At 33.2% G+C, this 24,786-nt stretch overlaps 1 protein-coding gene across 3 annotated transcripts in view; it reads right to left on the bottom strand.

The window, feature by feature from the left end:
* Window positions 1-534: 534 nt before the first annotated feature.
* The window catches only part of LOC129219329 (uncharacterized protein ZK1073.1-like), a 276,015-nt gene continuing 251,763 nt past the window's right edge, over window positions 535-24,786 (bottom strand). For all 3 annotated transcript variants that reach the window (XM_054853685.1, XM_054853686.1, XM_054853687.1), the window contains one exon: window positions 535-5,201. In XM_054853685.1, the coding sequence (XP_054709660.1) occupies window positions 5,038-5,201 (164 nt within the window). In that variant the 3' untranslated portion in view covers window positions 535-5,037. The remainder of the gene's footprint in view (window positions 5,202-24,786) is intronic.

The raw sequence follows: 24,786 nt of genomic DNA, 5'->3' as shown, positions 1-24,786 counted from the left end.
CCCCACTTATCCACCCACTTAGTAATATAATCTAAATCCTCTTGAAGTTGTTTTACCTGTTCTTCATTCTCTACAATCCTCATAACTTTTACATCATTAGCAAAATAATTCATGCTTCCAGAAATGTTCTCATTGATGTCATTCATAAAAATAATAAACAAGAGAGGCCCTAAAACTGAACCCTGAGGAACCCCGCTTGAAACATCACTCCATTTAGAATGATTTCCCCTCACAACTACTTTTTGTTTCTTTCCAGTCAGCCAATTTTTAACCCAAAGTAAAGTTTTTCCTCCCATTCCTATATCAGCTAATTTGCTGAGAAGAGCAACATGTGGTACCTTATCCTAAGATCTTTCGTTTAAAATCTTAAAATTCGTATAAAGTTGAACGAAGTGCAGGAGCTCAGCTCCTGTGAGCTCCCATGAAAATTTTCCCTGGCATTAGTTTCGAAAATACGGGTTTTTTAAAATAGGATCCATTATTTGTGCTCACCCAGTACTCTTAATTAATTAGTAGAGAAATATTTTTCCCATATTTGAATAAATTTATTAATTTCTTCAATAGCAGTACAGAAAAACAATAATTTATTTCAGTGATACATAACAGTTCAAGACATTCAAAAAAAAAAAAATATTTTAAATATTGTCACAAATTTAAGAGACTATTCCTTTTTACAAAGAATAAAGCAAAACTGGTCAGCCACACTACATGCAAAACATTTAGTTTCTAGTGTTCTCGTTACCTGCTAAAATATTATCTTTGATGAACTTAAAATAGTATATTCCAGTATTGTACTGAAAAATACTCAGCACTTTAATGCATATGGAGAAGTGGTACAGTAATATTTTCAGACAGAACAACTACACTTCTTCTAACACAAGAGTGGATTACACATTCAGAAAAGTATTACATATCTGCACAATAATAATGTTCCCCCCAAAAATAGTATCAAAAATCATAATAAAAATAAATATCTCGCATATATTTTGCACAACAACATTAAGCACGATAAAAGCGTCCATATATGCATGTATAATATATATCTGTATATTTAACAGAAACAAAATTTTATATAAAAATGCTCTTAAAAGACATTTAAAGTTCTTTGTTCCAGATCAACAATTTTATATAAAAGAAATATCAACTACTCAATTCCGCAAAATTTAGATATATTGCTTAAGTGGCTTTGCTTTTTATGTGACGCATTAAAAACTATTCTTTTACACTTTGTTAGGTACTATTAAATTCAAATTCTTTGGGAAGTAAAAATGTCCTTAACATGAACTTACTTTAGCAAAATTGATGCATGAGATTTTTTTCCAAACATCAAATTTTATTGACATCAAATACTTATAGAAAAATTTTAAACATTAAAAGTACTACTTTACAAAACTGTAGCACGAAAAATTTCAAATAATTGGCATCCAAGATTTTTAGAAGATTTAAAACATGATTGGCAGGAATAATGTACACGAAAGCATACATAAATTATTTTTTTAAAGAGTTAAGTGCAACATAATACTTAATTTCTTATTTTTTTCATGTAAAATTTGAAATGTGTAACAATTTTATAAAATTTATTAACATTTTAATAAAAGTTAAAACCACTAAATTTAAGCTTATATAAAGTCAAACGTTAAAATTATAATTTCAACAAAAATTCTTCAACAGCAAGATCAAAATATTTTTGGTATGCAAGCTTTAGAAAAGTCTTTCATAAAATCTTTCTAGAACTATGTTAAAAACTAAGTACAAAGTTCAATGTACAATTTGTCTTAAAAAAATAAAATGCACATTAGGATGCAGTAATTAATCTTCATTTATAAATAGTAGTATCTAAGTAAATAATAATTGTTGAAATTTATTTTTGCATTGTGCAATTATGCATTCTTACTTAGACATAATCGAAGAATTTCAGTTTTATTCAACTAAACTAGAAACTATAGCTGAAGCATTCCCTTTTTATACTAGTAAGTTAATTGAAGAAAAGGCTTACATTTCAACGTGAAAACACTTTACTATATATCAAACGATTTCTTAGCGAAATAGCTCGATATATTGGACCTGCATGTGTTATTGAAACTGAAATATTAACTACCTTTCGATTTAAAAGTTAGTAAAATAGTAATGTCGTAATAAAAATATAATATTGATTGAATAAAAAAAATGCCATTACCATGTATGACAGCTTTTGTTATTCAAACTAGTCGATGTTGAGAACTATGGTTACTGAATCAAGAAGCTGTAACTGGTTTTGTTTTTTGAAGGGGTGGTAAAGTTCAAATATATAGATTAATTTCATACCACTCTAGTTTGCGATGGTTATATTTAGTACATTTATTATTCCTGTTGTAGTTAAGTAATTTATTTATTTACTTATTTTTTCAGGTATTTTCACTTGCAAAAGAGTACGAGATAGTATATTGACTTTACTTGCTAAAAAAAACTATGTATAATGCAATCAAGAGATATTAGATTATTTCAGTATGTTATTATACGTTTCTCTATTGAACTGACATCTTACAAGCAAGATGGTTTCTATTATTTCTAAAGGAGTGATAAAGTTGACTAGTTTAACTCACTGATCGGTTTTAAGCACCTGGATTTTCTTAACTTCTACTGACAGAATGAATTTAGAAAACTGATAGTTTTCTTCCCTAAAGCCTTTCAAAACTTAATTTTTGCCATTTATTTTAATGATTCCAGCACAAATAATGTTTGAACATCTTCAAAGCCCAATTACGGTTCAAATACCCAAGCGTGTGAGACAATAAATTAATCAAATATTGTGGACGAGTATTCGAAAGAAAGTGTGTTGTGAACTTTTCTCTTAAAAATATACATTTAATTTTATTTTATTAAACATTGTGCGTTTAGTTTTTGAGTAATTCAAATTTATTTTTTCGAGTGTTAGATCTGTGCTGGAATGATTCATTTGATCGCTGATTCTTTTAACTGTTCTAAAAAATTGTTCATTGTTATTTTTTAATGAACGTTAAAAACCTTCTTAGCAGAAAATTGCGCTTACATGCTAAAGTTTCGATCTTAAATTCCTCATCATTTTCTTTAAGCGATGAAGCTCAAAAAGTAGAAGAGGAAGCCCCCCCCCCTTCCTAGTTTACAAGACAATATTTTCAAGCTCATTTTTGAGACCTGCATCAACTATCAGTTTTCAATGTGTTTTGCTCAAAAGACAACTGTGAAGCTTTAAATTGCGCAATTGGCGCAGGTAAATTGTTTAAATACATTTAAAAATTTTAAGCCATTGTTTATATGACCTCTGTACTGAAAAGGTGTTTAATATTTTAAGAATTTGATATGTTATCTTCTTCAGGAAGTAATTCTAATCAAATGGGGAATTTTGTTTCATATGTGGTCCCCCTTTTCTAGAACTTTTGTCCAAAAATGGCAGAAAAAAATTCTTAATTAACTATTTATACAACACATCTTTTTTTTTCTGAAATTAATTGTTGGCGAAAACTTTAAATTTAAATCTCAAGTTTACGTACCACACAAAATGCATAAATCAAGAAAATAATTTATATATTTAAATTATTGATTATGACGCAGAAAGGTTAAATTAAGTTAATATGTATTATGAATTTAACTAATTCAACGGCAGAAACAAATTAATGTTTTTAAATTACCATTAGAATAGAATGCAGAAAAAGTTTCGAATGAACTGCTCCAACGTATTAACCTTCTTGGCGTCAAAGTCACGTCTACTCAATGTTCAACTACATTGAACAGTCCAAGTGTATTCGGGCTCACTGCCGAGAAGGTTAATAACGTGTATGTATTCTAGTGAATAAAATCAACAGGGAACATTGGAAAAGCCAAAGTACAAATTCATATACATGTACGTCAGAAACATTTACATTATTGACCTCTCAACATGATCATGATGATGAACACTCATCACAAATCTGTTAAATTCTTTAATATATAAATACATATATATATATATATATATGTGTAATTATATAGATGGGTAAAGAATAATTGTATTGTAACAATGATGTAGAGTAATTTGGAAAAAATATTTGAATTTAGCACTATAATATAATATTTACGAGAAAATCTATAATTCAGAATCATCGCTTTGAGCTTCCCCCTCACACTTTCACTATTGAGATATGGAATGTCAAAGATGAGTTCAATTTCCTATTTGAATGAAAGTTTTATTTATTATATTTGCTCATTTTGTTGCAAAATGAAACGTTACAGCGGCTACTTACTACTGATACTACTAAATTTCCTATTGCACTCTGAAATAATTTACCAACAGTATTCAAACTTTTGCCTTACTAGCGCCTTTCAATCAGTGAATTCCTTAGATGCATGAAAATATTGCTTTGTCTGATAAATCTTCCAGTTTTACAAATATTTAAATTCGTATATTTTATAAAACGAATCAATGTTTGTTTTTGCTAACATTTTGCAGTCCATTTTTACTTGAAAATTTTAAAACTGATATCAAATTTTAAAACATTTTGTAAACATTTTAAGCGTACAGCAACTAAATTTCTATAACATTTCTAGGGTGAAATTTGATTTTCTTTAGAGGGGAAAAAACATTTTTATGCTTCCTGTTTACTAAGTAAAAATAATACATGCTTTTAAATGAGTATTTAGCTGAAAAGTTAACGCTCAGGTCAAAATTATGCATGAATAATTGAATATATTTTTCTCAAACTGTTCGCCAATATATTACTTCAGTGAAAGATCATGAAAATAAATTTATAGTGATTAATATGCAGAGATAATTTCGCTGTGTTTTTTCATCACTATTTTCCATTTAAACGTAACTAATAAGTTTTTTTTTTTTTTTTTTTTTTTTTTTTTTTTTTTTTTTTAACGAATGCTAAAACATGAATCGTTCGCAAAACATATTCAAATACAGTAAATCAGTTTCAGAAAAGATGGTTCAGATAAGAATCAGCTGCAAATGTATTACAATCTTAACATTTTTCTTTTTGAAAAAGAAAAGAAACAAAAGAAAAAAAAGAAAGAAAAGAAAAAAATAAGAAGAAAATTTCAGTTTTGATTTCCAGTTAATGAAGTTCTTCTTGGTCTTGGCAAATCATAGTCTTCCATAGACAAAGTTCTTCTTCGACCGACTGATCCTAAAGTCTTGTGAATAATACCTCCACTGGGGTGTGCTTTCTGTCTTTCGACGCCAGGTAATGTCACAGAAGTTACTGAAATACGTTTAAAAAAAAAAAAAACTTGTTTAGAACTTTTTTATGTTAAGCAATGTTGATTACTACAGGAAATTACGGAAAAAATATTTGGTATACATTTTTAGCATTCAAATATCACACTAATATTCGATAAATATCGTGCAGTAAACCATTAAACAATTGGTAAATAACTATTATACTGATTTTTCATCAGTGTTTTGATTAATTTTTTCAAAAATTAATATTACATCTTCGTACTCTTTATCAATTATTACAGGCTTTCAAAATTTCAATAAAATACAGCAAATGTATATTTATTATGAAAGAAAGTGTTTATCTTTCTCAGTGTTCTGCTGTTTAGACGAATATTTCGCACTCACAATCATGAAATTTGCCACGCTGACGTAATCGTGGAATCATATCAATCGTGGTAATCATAAGAACGTGATCCAGAAAATGTTTTATTTCATACTTTGTCCTTTTCTGGCTGACTTTTTTTTCCTTGCTGTTTTTTTTCCTTCCTTTTTTTTTTTTTGTCCTGTTGCAGAGCTTCTCTACAAAGTTGAAAAATATGAAAAAAAAAAAAAAACCGCACTGACGCACATAACCGCATTATCAAAATCAATTTTTAAAAATGTCATTATGTTTGTCTTGAGCTTTTAACGTTTTTCAGAATTTTAGAATTTTGCGAAGATGTGTCTCTTTCTTAGAACCTTTTCAAAAAAAAAAGAAAAGAAACCCTCGTAAATTATTTTATTTCTGATTCACTATAATTTTGATTTAAAAACACTATTTTATTGCAAACGTGATTATTTTACATACAATTAAAATCTGTTCGCGTCCGTCTGTCCGTCCATCTGAAGATCGATCTTCTCGAGAATCGCTGTGAATCGATAGTCGAACGAGATACCGATCAATTCAAAATTTTCCAAAGAAAAAACAATAGGACCAATCTCGTAATTATGCGACTTTAATTAGCGGAGATATTAATTAAAACGTTAATTAACATTACGATATTCGGGAATTTTTTATTTCTTCCCTGTTGCCATTTTGCATGTGAGTAAATAAAATTCTAATAGTTATTTTAAAAGGGAAATTTTTGGCTGCTGGTCCATATCTTAAAACGACGTTTCCATCTAGAATTTTTTCCATTAGTTTAATTTCGCTTTCATTCTGATATATAAATTCTAAATCTACTCTTTAAAGCAATTTTTTTGTTTAGAAATTTATTGTAAAAAAAAATAGCTTCGTTTTTCTTTTATTCTAAGCAATGATTTCTATTTATTTCTGCTGCCATTTTACATATTTGTGTTAATAAATAACATTTTAACAATTTTTTCAGTGGGACTGACGTAATCAAAACAACCAACCGGGTAATTGGTTGCTCTTATCGGACATAACCTTTATTTATCGTCTGCCCTTTTTTATTTTCTACAGCCTATGTTTTTAATTCTTTTCAGAAAGTTATTTCTTCAGTTATGTTTATTTATTGTAGTTTAAGTTTATCATTACCAGTCTCATATTTTGGTGAATTTAGGATGTGCGATTAATTAGTATGTTTATTTTCTTGGGCTTTCCCCCTTCACATTCTTCCTGTTTCTTTTTAACCGACTTCAAAAAAGGAGGTTATGATTTCGTATTGCGGCTTTTTATGTGTGTTTTCGAATTATTCCAACACTACTGGACCGATTAGAAAAAAATTTCTTTTTTGTTTGGAAGGGTATACTTCCCAGATGGTCCCATTGTAATTTGGTCTGGGTCTGATAAGGGGTCCCGGAGAAATCCAAGAAACTTTAAATTTCATACGTCATGGTCACGTGATGTTGCTGTGATCGGTGTATTTTCACACTTAAGCTTTTGGCTTTCTCTTGAACGATATTTAATTCTCGCGGCACATGGATGATTAATTTTCTCAACGCTGCGCAGCATGGTAATTTTTTATTATATGTGTTACTAATGTATTTATTACTGCGTAGCAAAGCAGTAAATTAAATATATTTTGCTACTTCAATGGTTGAATCAATTACCTTAATATTTTATTTATTAATAAAAAACTTTATTTAGGCACTAAAATATAAAGTTCTTTATTTAATATTCCAATTTTTAAATATATTTATTGTTCAATTGAGAGGGAATTGAATACAGAACACTCCTCCCCCACGATTTAATTTATATTCTTTAATAAAATACATTATAACTGTATATGATTTCTGAAGTTTGACCAATATTCTGGATTTACTATTTCACGATGCCGCCAGTTCAATTTTAAATTATGGGACGCGGGAGCGTCCCGCCCCGCCAAGGAAACCAAACGTCAGCAGCCAACAGAAGCAAATCCACCGCCAAAGAAGAAAGATAATAAAAGCGACCAAGAACAAGATTACACGACAGAACGAATTGGGGTTTTTTGGGTTTTTCACCCCTCTGTATCTCAGCCCCATGAAGACCCCCGGAGTTGATTTTTGGTACACTCAATCTCTAGTGGCCCCTGAGGCCGTAAACCAAAATACAATCCCCAGGACCATCAGGGGGAGGAGATATTAAAGTTAGAAAATCGCTATTCAAAAAAGTTTTCGCTTTCTTTGACAGGGCTACAGCCCAGACGAAAAAAGGAATCAAGCTGAAATTTTGCACACACATTCCTTGTGCCCTACTGATGTGCCTTTTGTGTCATTTGACCCCCGTCCCCCAATGCTAGAACAGATCTAAGATCTAACAATTATTCAAAAGTTGTCTTTGGAAAAGAAATTCAATCAAGACTAATAAAACATATCCAACATTTGCAACTAGACGTTAAATCGGGGATATCACAAATTTGCCACAGCGACTGCGCATGCGCGCAGACTTAGCTCATTGGGCTTTCTGTTTTCAGATTCTATGTTGTTTGTTTATACTTAAGTAGAGAAACAAATTAATGAATGAGATTAGAATGCTGTCCTCTCCCCCCCCCCCCAAAAGTTTTGCCGATACGAAATTTCCTTCCCCCTGTTTTTCAGTTTTGATATATTTATGGAGAGAAGAAATTTTAAATGTCGGCGCGAAACTGGAGTTAAACCATTACAACATTTTACGTGACAAATTATATGAAACTGTACGCATAAGAATACGGCACATATAACTTTTTAATTGAAAGCGAAAAATATCACTTTTTTATTGGTTTGCTTATTTTCTAAATTAATGGATTTTTCACAAACAACACATAATGAATTGAAAATATATGAAATACGTGTGTGGATATCCGTGCTTTGCAGTAATTTGTTAGCTGAAAAAAATTTTGCAATTAATTTAAGCAAGACTATTAATGAGCTTAGTCCGCGCGCAACATGCGCATTCCATTCGCTATGGCAAATTAGGGATATCCGCGATTTGACATCGAGTACAGTTGTATAGATCTTCTGACACATTCAAATTTAAAATATTTAATGGCTTAGTTTTTTTTTTTTTTTTGCTTGGTGATAACATGCGTTATTTCGTTTTTTAAATGAACTTTTAAACAAAACTAGGTTTTAAACAAGACAAAGACTTCTATCAAGAGAAAGATAAATCACCAAAAAATTCAAATTATCCCATAAAACGTAAAATAATCTACGATTTAAGAAAAATGTAATTAAACAAAAAGTGAAAAGCTAGATTAAAATAGCCCTCAAGCTGTAAAACATTTAAAGAAACCTTCATGAAAATGTTGATTAATCTGTCAAATAAAGAAACTGTAATAGAATTTATTGCGAAGTTGTAAAATACTCGAAAACAATATCATTTAAAATACAGTATTTTATTATCCAAGAAGTTTTCTTTGCAACAGAGAGGATACAAGAATTGCAATAAAATTTAAACCGCCCAATTCTCGCAAAATGAACATAGAATTTTAATTGTCAGAAAATAACTTGACGTAAATTTAGGCTAGCCATTGCTGTTCCTTAAAAACACAAAACAGCGTTGTTTCAATTGAAAATTTTCTGACTTCAAGTTTTCAATTCTAAAAATAAAGACAAAGTAATACTATCAATGCAAAAAGATGTGATATCTCATCAAAAACAACCCTGTTGTAAAAATTTTCCCGTCAAGAAAACCTTTAACTTTTCCGCACAAAAAAGAAAACCTGCATCCTAAACCCAAAAACCCTCAGCCATAAAAAGTTATGATATCTAGTTTGCCCGCCAAGTATCTGCCAAACTATCATTTTCCCTCTTCTCCTTTTTCATCTCAGCTACTTCCATTAGAACCTCCTCCCACCTTCAACTCCTCAGAAATATGGATAGATCTTTTAAACTGTTTATCTTGTTTGGCGGGAAGCTTTTCAAAGTGAAGTGGTTGCTTGGTGAGCAAAAAGCTTATTAAGCTATATTAATTAGCAGGCTTCAAAAAAAGGAGGAGGTTCTGAACTCGGCGGATTTGTTTTTCCTTTGTACAATGTTCCATAAATACTCGAAGACACCTGTACCCAGGGGCGTGCACAAGGAGGGGGGAGGGACACCTGTTGGCCCGGCCCGAGCATGGAGGGGGGGGGGGGGCCAATATTTTTGTAACTAACGGTGAAATATAGGGGTAAACAATATGGAGAGGGGCCCGGAAAAGTCATTTGTGATGGGCTCCAAAATTTCTGTGCACGCCCCTGCCTTGTACCGATAAGGAAAAGTCTTTTTTTGTTTGAAACAGCTTAGTTCCTCGGCGGTCTAATGTTAAACAAGTTCAGGTTTAATGAAATTGAGGAAACTCTTCAAATATCATACTCACTTTTAAATCGATTTGTACTTTATTAACTTTGTATATCGTCTCACTTAATGAACCGGTTTTTATGCTTTTTTTTTGTTCAGTGGTGGTTTTGTTTAGGGGTGGCCTAACTTTGGTTCCAAATCTTTGATTTACCCTATTTGTTCTTTAGGGAAAAGTTAAGGGTAAAACAATAAATTTCATGCAATTTCCCTCACAAACGATTAAATATAAAACCCACTGATAAACAAAGGCCATAAAACAAAGGTTTACACTTTCTTTACCTATAGTTAAAGAAAGTACTAAAAATATATATTATTAAGAGCAGTGATAATGAAAATTTTGAATTAAATACTCTCTGAAGCAAACATAAAATTCATTCTAGTGGAATTTTTAATCTTCATCTATAGTGGAGCCATGTGAAGAAACATGCGACTTTTATCACGAGTTACATTCTCATGTAACTCGTGATGCATGATCTAATTGCGAAACATAAATTACAATTTACAATATTACAATTCTAAAATTTACAATTTTACAAATTTAAACATAAAGCGATTGTTTTTTTTTAGTGACTTGTGCATTTTCTTTCGGAAAGCACTCTTTGATAAATTTGAACAAATGATGAAGACAATTTTTTTTGTACATAGTTACGCATTTGAAAAAGCCTTTCTTCACAGTCGTCGGAAGCCTCCGAGACGCTCGCCGTGTTATTTACACCACTAAAAAGCAAAAAAAATTACTTTTAAATTAAAAAAAAAAAAAAAAAAAACCGCCTTCAAAAAATACCCAGGGATTAAAAAGCTAAAAATAACTGATTACACTTACATTCTATTTCCTACCCAAACATAGAAATGAAATTTATTTTACAATTCCAGTACAAAAATCAACTAAACTAAACACCGAATTATAAAATAAACACTGATTTAAATTACTATACGACGAATTATTTTAAATACCTAACTAATTATATACGATCTCTTAATTTTTAATAACCTTTTGAAGTCGGGGCCTCCTATAAACAACTACATAACGTAACTGACAACCCACCGAATCCTGAATTAAACACCAATTTAACTATACGGGAAATTAGTCTTTAAAACTAAACCTACTCAGTTACGTTAGGTAGTAGTTTATAGGAGGCCCCCGACTTCAAAAGGTTATTAAAAATTAAGAGATCGTATTATTAGTTAGGTATTTAAAATAATTCATCGTATAGTAATTTAAATCAGTGTTTATTTTATAATTCGGTGTTTAGTTTAGTTGATTTTTGTACTGGAATTGTAAAATAAATTTCATTTCTATGTTTGGGTAGGAAATAGAATGTAAGTGTAATCAGTTATTTTTTGCTTTTTAGTCCCTGGGTATTTTTTGAAGGCGGTTTTTTTATTTAAAAGTAATTTTGAAATACAGTTTGTATCGTTAAAAGAACACGTTAAATTAAGATGGTTTGGATTCCTTTAAATGAAACAGAGTTGAACAAAAAAGTTTGCTTTTAATGATTTTAACTAAAGCTTAGTTGGAATCTGATGACTTGGCATTAAATTAATGCATATTTCTATTTTTTAAGTCTTGGTGCTTTAGTTTCACGCAATCAACCAAGAAAGATGTGTCATTTTATGTGAAAAGCTGATCGTTACTGTACATAAATATTTCAGATATAGTCTATCAGACGTAATTCAGTTTAACGTGAGCACAGATTATACTTGATAATGCATATATTTTCATCTTTTGTGCTCATTGAAAATACTCATTATATTTCATTACTATTATTAGCGTTAATGATATTTTTGCCAAAAATATGCTTTACTGGTGTTTTGCAAACCCTACATTACGGGCATTTATTTATTCCTTAACGCGTTAGAAACTGATGTCAGAGAGCTACAAAAACATCAATTGGACATCTCTCTCTTGGATCATCAGGGAGCCCGTGCAACGCCGGGCTCCCTGATGATAGGCTTTAGGCCCGTGGGGGGGGGGGCGTGCAACGCCTTCCCGTGGCAAATCCCAAATTTGCCATAGCGAATGCGCATGTTGCGCGCGGACTAAGCTCATTAAAAGTCTTGCTGAAATTAATTGCAAAAATTTTTTCAGCTAACAAATTACTGCAAAGCACGGATATCCACACACGTATTTCATATATTTTCAATCTATTATGTGTTGTTTGTGAAAAATCCATTAATTTAGAAAATAAGCAAACCAATAAAAAAGTGCTATTTTTCGCTTTCAATTAAAAAGTTATATGTGCCTTATTCATATGCGTACGGTTTCATATAATTTGTCAAATAAAATATTGTAATGGTATAACCCCAGTTTCGCGCCGATAATTAAAATTTCTTCCTTCCATAAATATATCAAAACTGAAAAACAGGGGGAAGGAAATTTCGTATCGGCAAAACTTTGGGGGGGGGGGACAGCATTCTAATCTCATTCATTAATTTGTTTCTCTGCTTAAGTATAAACAAACAACATAGAATCTGAAAACAGAAAGCCCAATGAGCTAAGTCTGCGCGCATGCGCAGTCGCTGTGGCAAATTTGTGATATCCGCGATTTAACGTCTAGTTTCAACTGTTGTATATGTTTTAGTCTTGATTGAATTTCATTTCCTAAGACAATTTTGGAATAACTGTTAGATCTGTTCTAATCTTGCACTTGCAGTCCGAGATAAACAAACCCTATGAGCTAAGAGTAAGTACATAAGAATTTAGGGAAAATTAGTGATTTTCAAACTTCAATTACTCCGGCCCATGATGTCCCTGGGGGATGAATTTTTGTATATGTACTTAATGACCCCCCAAGAATATGTATACAAAAAATCATTACCGTAGCCCTCCGGGGGGCTGTGATAGAACCCCGGGAAGGTACAATTTGAGGGGTAAAAACGAGGGGGAAGGGGAGGGGGGTCAAATGGCACAAAAGGCACATCAGTAGGGCACAAGGAATGTGTGTGCGAAGTTTGAGCTTGATTCCTTTTTTCGTCTGGGCTGTAGCCCTGTCAAAGAAAGCGAAAACTTTTTTGAACAGCGATTTTATAACTTTAATACCTCCTCCCCCTGATGGTCCAGGGGATTGTATTTTGGTTTGCGGCGTCAGGGGCCACTAGAGATTGAGTGTACCAAAAATCAACTCCAGGGGTCTTCATGGGGCTGAGATACAGAGGGGTGAAAAACCCAAGAAACCCCAACTTGATCTGTCGTGTAATCTTGTTCTTGGTCGCTTTTATTTTCTTTCGTCTTTGGCAGTGGATTTGCTTCTGCTGGCGGCTGACGTTTGGTTTCCTTGGTGGGGCGGGACGTTCCCGCGTCCCGTGATACATATTTTAAATGTTATTTTCAAACTTTTCATTTAAATAAACTTGCACCTTGTATGAGGAACACGATTTGAACTGATTAAAACGTACATATCTTTCTAAAAATGGATTTTAATAATGGATACAGAAATGGAGGATACAAATACTTATGTTTTGCTATGCACATTGTGTTGATTTAGGATTAACGCAACATGTTATTTAGAATTTACTTTAAAAAAAGTGATTCAATTTTAACTATAAAATTTTTTTTTGTACACAAACAATTCTTTCCTTTTTTAAGCAAGAACAGAGGATACACAAAGTTAAGGACCCATTTGACTTCAAAGAGAATAATGCTGAAATTTTTTCACACTAAGTTGTTTAGCTTCACTATGGAGACCCAGAGTTGAAAAGGGCTTACTTGTGATTCTAAGCCTCTGTAATGAGCTGCCAGTACTGCCGTCAATAGGAAATTCTATTACTTAAATTAAATCCTGAACGGAGGATACAAGAAATACTGTGACAGTGATTCAGAAGATTATTAATGCTATAATATTTTTATTTTATAACATGATTCTTTTAACGTATTAAAAAACATCAAATAATTCAAATCTCACAATTATATCTGTTATATTTTTCGTATTGAGTAAATAAATGAAAAAGTACGTGGGAAGAAATGTGTTGAGACATGTAACGAAGGCATACAGGTATCCGTTCAGTGAAAAAAACATTTAAAAATATTATAACATTATTAATTTGTATTGATCATTTTCAAAATTTGTTATACTTTTCTAAATCTCATAAAAAAGTGTTTAAAAATAAATATTTTTTAAACTAACTACCCCGGACCTAAAAAAGCGCGTTTTTTGTAGAATGACCCAGTAGTAACGAAGATAGTTTCGTTAGAGCTGCATAGTCCCTGAAGTGCTCGATTATATTGAAATCTCCATTACTAAAAAAAAAAAAAAAAAATATGGAAATTACTAGTTTACAGTGTAAGCATGTATTGTTTCACAATTATATAGGAATGTCTTTCATTGCCAAGATTTCTAAAAATGATTGTACAGTGTTTGTTTTCTATAGTCTATAGTAAATAAACGGTTTTATAGTTGAACGCTACTTTTTGTTTGCTCAGCAAATCACTTTTTTTTGGTTTTGTCTCACCCAAATAAAATATCTGATGAAAGTTGGGCTAGTAAAATATGTGTACTGCTTATAGTTATTTAAGCACTTATGTAATAATTAATAACTTAATATGTATTCTATTGTTTGTTTCAACTATCAGTAGTTTGTAAAATATTTCATTACCGTTGCAAAAGCATAACTAACTTGTTGTGCAGCTTCGCACAAAATTTAAAAGCCAATCATTAATGACTATGTCAATCAACTTTTTATTAACTCGGCGGATTCTTTTCCTTTTTAAACTAAATATTTGATAAAAGTAAAGTTTCTAAAGTGCTATTATTTCTTATAGTTATCTACAAAACATGATAGTAAACATATGTATTACGTTGACAGTTAACATAATCAGTAGCTTCTAAACTATTCTATTTACAACGTTGCAAAAGTTTATCCCACTTGTTATTCTGTTAAAGTTGTTTTCTAATCGCGATTACAAATTGATATATTTTTATGTAACTGCACCTAGATCAGGGTGAACGTATGCGGAAGAAAGCATGCCTCTGTAACCCTCGCAACACTTTATATAAACCGTTTAAAGTAACCTAAATACAATACATTAAGTTTCTTGTTATTATTTTTCTTTTTTTTGCAACAAGGATTTTGTCCCTGAAGTTCTGTGTTTACGTACTTCGTTCAGCACATTCTGTTTTCACGTACTAAGCAAACTCAGAACGCAATCAACAAGATTTTCGTAACAAGTGTGAATGCTCAAAGCGTTAAAACGTTGTTGATTTACATTTACTTCTCTACACAAAGGTGTTTATTTATTTCTTAGTTATAGTGTGACTCTGATTAGTTGATCGGCAATGTTTACCTGTTTTAGGGGATTTCAGTGAAAAGGGAAAGCGTTATTGGAGCGGATTTCAGTTGAAAACTGTTGCAAAACTACTACGAAAGTAACTGAACTAGCACCAGTCGCTTTTCCCTGATGTTGCCCCCCAAAAAAGGTTAACATTTTAAAGCTCAAAGCTTAACTTTTCAAAGCTATACTGTACCCTCAGTTTAAAGCAAGAGCGTTGATTTTAGCAGGGCTGCGGAGTCGGAGGAAAAATGATCGACCCCGACTCCTGGGTTTTGAAACGTCAGACTCCGAATCCAACAACGATTCTGGCAATTTTATGTATGTATTTATTTTTCCAACCTCCCTCCTCATGGGAAGGGGGAAAAAACCCTAAACAGAGATTGAAATATTAATTCCTTTTTATGAAATTTTCGCGTGCTATTTTACTGTAAATCTAACATGTATATAGCGTTAGAAATTCAATTTGAAAATCAAATTATCCAATACTTGCGATTTCTAAAGTGAAAATACAAAAAAAAAAAAAAAAAAAAAAAAAATCCCATTTAAAAAAAATTGAGCAGGATTAATTTGCTTCCCTTTAAAATTTAACAAATAGATATTGATCAAATCCTGTGCTTTCAATTTTTGATAGCTGTAACTTGAGAGATTTTTTTTTTTTTTTGCTGAGTCAAAAACCTTTTTTTTGAGAGGGGGCGGTCCTCCATCGCCCCCTCCTGGGTGACACCCATCTAGTGGGTAACACTTCAACTTAATTTCAAAGTTTATAAAAATTGAAATACTTATATTCTGAAAAATACCCAATAATAAATCTTAAATTTCTTCTTAAAAATTTCAACAAAACTATTGCACTATATTGCGGAGAGAGGTCGTGTACATGTACGGCTAGAGTAAATTTTACCCAAAATGCGGCAGTATACTGCTTTGTACGAATAGCTTTTACTGTACCTACATTTTTAGCTAAATTTTTGAGCAATCACCATTGCTTATTGTTCTCATTTGACCGTTTTTGGTGTCCGTGCCTTTTTCAACTTGGACCAGAAGCCTTGGCAGCACCACCGCCCACCATCCTCTGCTGGCGGTGTGGCGCGGCTGCTCCGGTTTTGAGCTATCCGCTTCTCCTGGTCGGAGGCGTCCATGTCCTACACACACGCACGTTTACACACACAAATACACACACACGACTTCACACACATACACACACACACGACTTTACACACATACACTCACACACACCTATGTGCATACACACAGGTCTACGCACACACACAACTATGCACAAGTAACCGCCCAGGAGGAGAGGCAGACCTGGGGGGGGGGGGGACAGGAGCCGTTTCTAGAAACAATAACTCCAATGAGTAGGGTCCTGTCTCAGTTCGTGATTGCGAAAAACATAATTTGAATTCAAAATTTCAGAATTCAAATTAATTTTCTTTTTTTTTTTTTAATTTTAATTTTGTTGGCAGCTTTGGAAGTAACCTTAATAATATTTTAGGATTAACTACAATTATTCCGTGTTGTAACCAATAAATCATGTACTGATTTTATTTTGAACTTTTTAGTGATAACTCAGCTTTCATAGATAAAGTCTTTAGATTAAAAAAATTATATTTTATCGGATCTCTTGGATTGGCGCTTTCGTACCAACACTTACTTGAATTTACCAAACACCCTCAGAAGTTTCCCGAGTTGCTCAAGCGATTAATACATTCCTTGTACTATTTTATAACTGAGATCGAGGTAAAGAATATATTATTTTTATTTGAAAGTGGTAACTAAGAAAATGTTAGGCAACAAAATTGTTTGCTGACAGTTACTATCAGTTAAATAAAGTTAAAAAAGAAGCAAACTAGGAATCGGCGTAGGTAGTTGTTACAGAAAGCTCGATAAACAATCAAGCCAGCTGGTTGCCACAATGACAATTATTTTCCTATTAGTAGGTCTTTATACATGTCATCAAATTAATTGGTAGTCAGTTTTTGAAAAAATGCAAGGAGAATCAGTGAAAATGAAAAAAAAAAAAAAAAAAAGAAGAAAAGAAACCCGGAGTACGCATGTTTTTGAACGACTCCGACTCCACAGCCCTGGATTTTAGGTTGCAGAGTCTGACGCAAGTTCATTATATATGGAGCATTCTCCTGGGAGTCATTCAACTAGACCAGGGGTTCTCAACCTGGGGGGCGTAGAAACATTTCAGGGAGGCGTGAATACAAAAAAAAAAAAAAAAGAGTAGAATTAATAAATTTGCTAAATTTTCTGGTCACATGTAAATACTTTCGAAATTATCAGCTCCCTCCCCTCCCCCTCTTGCTCTTTTTTAGAGCAGTTTTCTTCCACATATCCCAATGAATCTTCATTTTCAGCATTAGCATACATTACGTCAAAATTTGCAGCAAGACATTGAAAACGACCTAAGATGCGCTTTGTCATAGTCACAGCTTGGTATTCGAAACTTGTCAAGGAAAAAAAAGTGGCAGTCCTTCCATTCACTGTTAAAACTACAGGATGCATTGGGCATCTTTCAGGGGAGAAACGCTTGTTCACCAGCGGCACACAATAGGGAGCCGAAATGGCACCTCTAAATAGGATGAAAAACAGGCACCTTTTAAAAAATAGACAGCCGGAGAGAAAAAAAGGAACCTTCGGAGAGAGAAATCGCACCCTTACTATTGATCCTCCTCCCCCGTATTGTGTGCGTTTTTGAATAGAGTTGTGTATTTTTTTTTTTTTTTTTTTAAAGTTTTGTTTTATGATATTCTACGTTTTGGACATTTTTCACATTGAACTCGGTACTGGAAATGATTAAAACATGTAATTACAGCATTTAATCACATTTCAGAGTTTTCAACATAGTTAAGAAGTGCTCATTGCTTTAATTCAACTGATCGTGCTCTAACTCAGTGTTTGTCAACCTCTTTTGACCCACAGGCGCGGTAAAACCAAATGAAAAACTTTGCGGACCAGTGAAATCTTTATCGTTTTCTTAAAAATTCATAAAATAAGAAATATTAATAATAATAACTCTGGGGCCGTTAAAAATATGTGAAAAAATTCAAAGTTCTGCTGAGGTTTTTTTTTTACGAAAAGTAATGTTAAAAATTAATAAAACAATAAAATCTACCCCTTTACTTGGTATCAAAGATCTGTCACGAATACGTTATAATTTAAAGACGAGTAATTATTTAAATAATGTTTGAAATTATACATTTACTGAAGCATGACCCATTCCGAAAATGAAGCATAGCTGTACTTATGAATTATTTACATGAAGAGCCAAAAATATTCTGGGAAATTTAAAGTTACGGAAAAACAAAATCGTTTCATAAACGTTAATGAAGAGTAACAAAATAAAATGCTCATGAAGTTTTTCGACACTTAAAAAACCAAAAGAAATTTCTAACGCTATCGAGACATTAACCGCTAACAGGAACTGATTCTAACACTTGAATGAAAAAGCAAAAAAAAAAAAAAAAAAAAAAAAAAAAGAGCTAGACTGAGAGAGATTTTTTTTTCATTAGCTTTCTGTTATAATCTACGAAGCACAAGAATCATTTTTATTAAGGTTCTCACTTGTTGATTATCGATAATCTTATTGCCGGTGTTTTTTTTTTTTTTTTTTTTGGTGATTAATAAAAGTTGCTTATCGAGTGCTCAAGAAAATAATGAGAGATATCTTTAGTAGCGTTTTGAATGATGGAAATTTCACGATAGTAACGGTAAACTGAAACTAAACAACGGTAACGAAAAGCAATAAATGCACTTTTAAACACTTTTACCTATATTTGAAAGCCCTAAAAGCTACAAAGCGATTAAAAGCTATACTTCCTTTTAATTTCGGATAATTAATCCTAGAAAAGTTGTGTTTTAATCCAATAGTGTACTTCATTCACTGTGAAAGACACATAAACGCAATCATCATTTGTCCGCCATATTGAAGTGGTTGAATGTATGTCTAAGGCAAAAGCGCATGCGCAGTGAGTCTTTCTGCGATTGCATGCTGTTTCGACTCCTCTGTCCTATTTCCTGGCCTGCATTGCACCTTCAGGCACCATGCTTTCTCCTTAGAGGGAATATATTCACTCGTCAGGAACTCCTGGTTGTAACAGCGTTGATACTGTGGAAGTGGCTTATATTCTACGTCAACCTCACCTATGATTTTTGAATTTCTCAAATCAATTTGTATTTTATTCTGCTTCCTTGGTTTCATATGTTCTTATTATACTGTTTTAAAAATCAAGTTATGTAGGATTATTGTGTACGAATTTATCCATTTAACAAACAGCTTCAGCTATCAGCTTGTTTCAAATTCTGATTATCCGATTATACTCCATGTACTAAAAACATAAAGTAGTGCGGGAGGGGGGGGGTGTAGGTGTGGCCTCTAGACAGTGTTAAAAAGGAGGCACAGCACATGAAAGTTGAGAACTCCTGAACTATTGATTATTGCATTATTAGACATTTTTTTTTTCATGTTAAATCCATATCTTTAAATTTTGCATTTTTGTACCTGTTTTTTTTTTTTCTTTTTTCCAAGTTTGGCTATATTTAGATCATATTAAATTTCAATCACCGTTTTCAAGAAAATGTAAACCAGTGTTGGGCATTAATCAACTAAATCCTCTATCGACTAAAGTAATCTGACTCCCATTTAGTTCAGACTAATATTTTAAAAATTTAATTCAATTGCAGACGAAGATTAACGTTAGTTTAAACTAACTCGTTAGTTGACTAAAAAAACTAATTTAGTTCAGATTGATTTAGTTCAGATTAAATTAATCAGATTGAATTTAGTCAAACTAATTTAATCAGATTGATTTAGTCAACTAAAGTAATCAGATTAAATTTCGTCAGATTAAAATTTATACTAAATCTAATCAGATTGAAAAATATCTACACTGTTAAAACTACAGATTGCGTTTGGATTCTTTAAGGGGTTCCTTTCTCTTCCCCCCCCCCCAATGAATATTAAGTAGCTCCTAATGTGTTACGGGGGGGGGACATTGGGGGTTGGGGCCTGCCCCCCTTACCGATTTAAGACCTTAAAAAATCAATAATATTTAAAAACACCCCCTTTGGGGTGACGCAGTTTGCGACATGACCCACACTACACCCCCCCCCCCATTTGGTACACAATACTGCTTTTGGTCTTCCTTATCTTTATCTTCTTTATCTTTACTAATAATAAAGCTGAAAGTCTCTCTGTCGGGAGGATGTCTGTAGGATGTCTGGATCTCTGTGACGCGCATAGCGCCTAGACCGTTCGGCCGATTTTCATGAAATTTGGCACAAAGTTAGTTTGTTGCATAGTGGTGTGCACCTCAAAGCGATTTTTCGAAAATTCGATTTTGATCTTTTTCTATTCCAATTTTAAGCCCATTTTTCACAGAAATTTAATAAAATGGGAAAGAATTTGTTCTGAAAATTATCTCTCTTTATCTTTCTTTTCTTTACTTCTTTATCTTTCTCCTTTTCCTTTCTTTTTAAATAACAAACCTGAAAGTCTCTCTGTATGGATGTTTGGATCTCTGTGACGCGCATAGCGCCTAGACCGTTCAGCCGATTTTCATGAAATTTGACACACAATTAGTTTGAAGCATGGGGGTGTGCACCTTGAAGCGATTTTTCGAAAATTCGATTTTATTAATTTTTTATTAAAATTTTAAGCCCTTTTTCACATAATCTGTACTAATAATAAAGCTGAAAGTCTCTCTGTCTGGAGGATGTCTGGATGTCTGAATCTCTGTGACGCGCATAGCGCTTAGACTGTTCGGCCGATTTTCATGAAATTTGGCAAAGTTAGTTTGTATCATGGGGGTGTGCACCTCGAAGCGATTTTTCGAAAATTCGATGTGGTTATTTTTCTATTCCGATTTTAGGAACAAAATCATCATAAGATGGACGAGATTACCATAACGTGGAACCATAACATGGGCATAAGCCAATTGGCGATAAAATTCACCATACATTATTTGTAAATATACAGGCGGACCAAAAGACCTTTTAATTTTCTATTACGGGCAAAGCCGTGCGGGTACCACTAGTCCTGGAATAAAGGCTTGATTTTTTTTATATCCAGATAGCCGATGCCTATTCCCTATTGCAGTTACTTATATGAGGGGATGCCCCCCTCTCAAAAAGAAATTCACTCCACTCAAATTATGGGGGGTGGTTAAAAACGCGAAAATTTTCCAAAAACAAACCTTAAAATTTTGAAGTCTGCGCCACCCGCCCCACTAATTCCCCCCCCCCCCTGTAGGCCACACCACTTCTGATCTTATTCGAATAAAATGCTTGAATTTTTTTATCCAGATGGCCGATGCTTGTTCTGTTTCAAAGTAACTTACTTAACGGGATACCCCCCTTAGATTGAACCCCCCTCAAATTACGGGGGAAGGGGGCTCCCCCCAAAAAAACATAAGTACAAATTTTTTTCAAAAACAAGCGCTAAAAATTTTAAGTTTGAACCAACCTCTCCACTGACCACGCCCCCCCCCCCCCCCCCCCCGTAGACCACACTGCTTCTGGTTTTATTGGAATAAAATGTTTGATTTTTTTAAATCCAGATGGCTGATGCATGGTCTGTTTCTGAGTAACTTACGTAAGGGGATACCCCTCCTTAAATAAGAAAGTCCCTCATATTCTGGGGGGCTCCCCCACCTTCAAAAAACCTATTAAAACACGAAAATTTTTCAAAAACAAACCTTACAAATTTGAAGTCGGCGCCACGGACTCCGTTAGTCTGGATCACCGGATAATCCGGCTCGATCGATTTGACCGATTTCCCTTTACATTTAAAGAGCGATCGTCAAAATTCCATTATAATTATTTATTTAACCCTCTCACGGGAAGACCGTGTTATGTCGTTGATTCAGTTCCCTTTTCTTCGCAATGCAACTTTTGAATCAATTTGTTTTACTCGATAGGGAAAAAATTGAACTGTCACAGGAGAAGATTACAGACTAATAACAAAGTAGACATGTTTACTGTTTATTTGTAATTCTATGTGTTTGCTTTTAAGGTGATTTTCAGTGAGTATGTTTTATTTTGTTTTGTTTTTTTTCATTCTCCGGATTTTCGATATTCCGGATTGGGTCGGATTCCAATTAATTCAAATTATCGAGGTTCTACTGTAATGCCCCCCCCCCCCCAAAAAAAAAAATCAAAAAGATTATTACATTTTCTCATGGTTTCGATATTTTTTTTGTATTTTTCAAGCAAACGTTCAAAATTTTCCCCGCGGTGTGGGGGGGGGGAGCGGGTCCTGACCTTCTTGACCCCTCTTTGTATCTGTAATTGACATACACTTGGACATAAAAATATACATATGTACACCAATATACTCGGGATAACAAGTTACACTTATACACTCGTATATACACGTATTTACTTGTGTTTGCACGTACTTTGATGTACATACACGTGGCAAATACAAAATTAGTGTGTAAACGTATATACTCGGATTAACACGTTTACATACGTGTATACACGCACATACTCGTATATGCACGTACTTACTCGTATATACACGCATTAACTCGTGTATGCATCATAAATATGTATTTTAACTTACAAATACAAATGTACGTCTGTACACGAGTATACTCGGGTTAAACAAGTATCTACACGCATATTCTCGTCTGTACACGTACATACTCGAAAATACAAGTATTTTTTCTTATATGCACGCATGAATATATATATACACATTTAAAAGCTAATTTACCTCTGTACACGAGTACACTTGGGGTAACACGTATCTATACGCATATTCTCGTGTGTACAAGTACACACTCGTATATACACGTATTTACTCGTGTAAAAATGCGTAAATATGCATGTACGCGTAGAAATACAAATGTACCATTGTACACGAGTATACTCAGATTAAACACGTATCTTTACGTCTTTTCTCGTGTGGAATCGCACTTACTCGTTTGTACACGTATTTTCTCGTATATGCATGCATAAATATGTATATAAACGTTTAAATACAAATTTACCTTTGTACGCGAGTTTAGTCGGGTTAACACGTATCCATACACAAATTCTAGTATATACACGAACATACTCGTATATACAAGTATTTACTCGTGTTTGCACACATAAATAAGTATACAGGATGTATCAGTACAGCGTTTACATACTTTCAGGGCAGATACAGTGCACCTAGACGCGATAGTGACGACACAAAGTGTAAGACAGGGCACGATTAAGAGGAGAAAACATGTTTATTATTTTTAATGCAGCAAAAATACTGGTAAGATTTGTCTGGTGCATACAACAGATGTTGCTACGTAAACCGAAGCATCAGATGACGGTGCATGCGCACACGTGGTTTTTGTTCCACCAGGAAGTCCGGGACCCGCCCGGTATTTTTGCTAAATTTCGATATTACAGGCGGGGTCGTAATTTCGAACACCTTCTTTGATGATGATCGTTGGCCCCCTTAATTTTCTTTTTCCTTAGCTTTTTGCTGTACTAAAGATTCTGAACATGTTCTCTTTTCTTATTCGTGTTTTGTCTTTTTGGTGATTGGTGTTGTCACTACCGCGCCAGGAAAGTGTTTCCGACCATGCATTGCTATGTGTTTCCCCTCGTCTAGGTGTACTCTATCTGCCCTGAAAGTCTGTAAACGCTGTACTGATAAACATTGTGTACACTTAGAAGTTTGAATATAAATCCGTGCACTAATAGACTCGAAAAATACGTATTTATACGTAAAATTTCGTGTTTACACTTACGAACTCGTATATACACGTATTTACTTCTGTTTGCACGTAGAGATACAAAATTCCTGTAGACACGAATATACTCAGGTTAACACGTACAGCTCCGTATATACACGTACACACTCGTATATACACGTACTTACTCGTATATACACCTACTAACTCGTGTATGCACTCATAAATATGTATTTTAACCAAAAATACAAATGTACCTCTCTACTCGAGTATACTCGGGTTAAACACGTATCTATACGCATATTCTTGTGTGTGCACGTACATACTCGTATATACTTGTATATTCTCATGTATGCACGCATAAAAATGTATATGCAATCTTAAATACAAATGTACCTCTACACACGAGTATACTCGGTGTAACATTTATCTATACGCATATTCTCGTGTAAATACAACGACCTCTACACACGAGTATACTCGGTGTAACATTTATCTATACGCATATACTCGTGTGAATACGTACATACTCGTATTCTCTTATATGCACGCATAAATATGTATATACAAAGCAAATTTCTCTGTACACGAGTATATTCGGGGTAATAAGTATCTATACACATATTCTCTCGTGTGTTCACGTACATACTCGTTTATACACGCATTTATTTATGTATAAACGCACAAATATGCATATACACATAGAAATACAAATGTACCATTGTACACGAGTATACTCGGGCTAAAAAAAGAACCTAGAAATCTATTCTCGCTTGTACACGAACTTACTCGAATATACACGTATTTTCTCGTATATGCATGCATAAATATGTATGTATACGTTTAAATACAAATTTACCTCTGTTCACGAGTATATTCGGATTAACACGTATCCATACGTATATTCCTTTGGGTACACGTATATACTCGTGTATACA

The sequence above is a fragment of the Uloborus diversus genome, chromosome 3 (genome assembly GCF_026930045.1).
Source record: "Uloborus diversus isolate 005 chromosome 3, Udiv.v.3.1, whole genome shotgun sequence".
Classification (NCBI taxonomy): domain Eukaryota; kingdom Metazoa; phylum Arthropoda; class Arachnida; order Araneae; family Uloboridae; genus Uloborus; species Uloborus diversus.
Note: the sequence above shows the minus strand (reverse complement) of the source record. Positions and strands in the feature narration are given on the sequence as shown.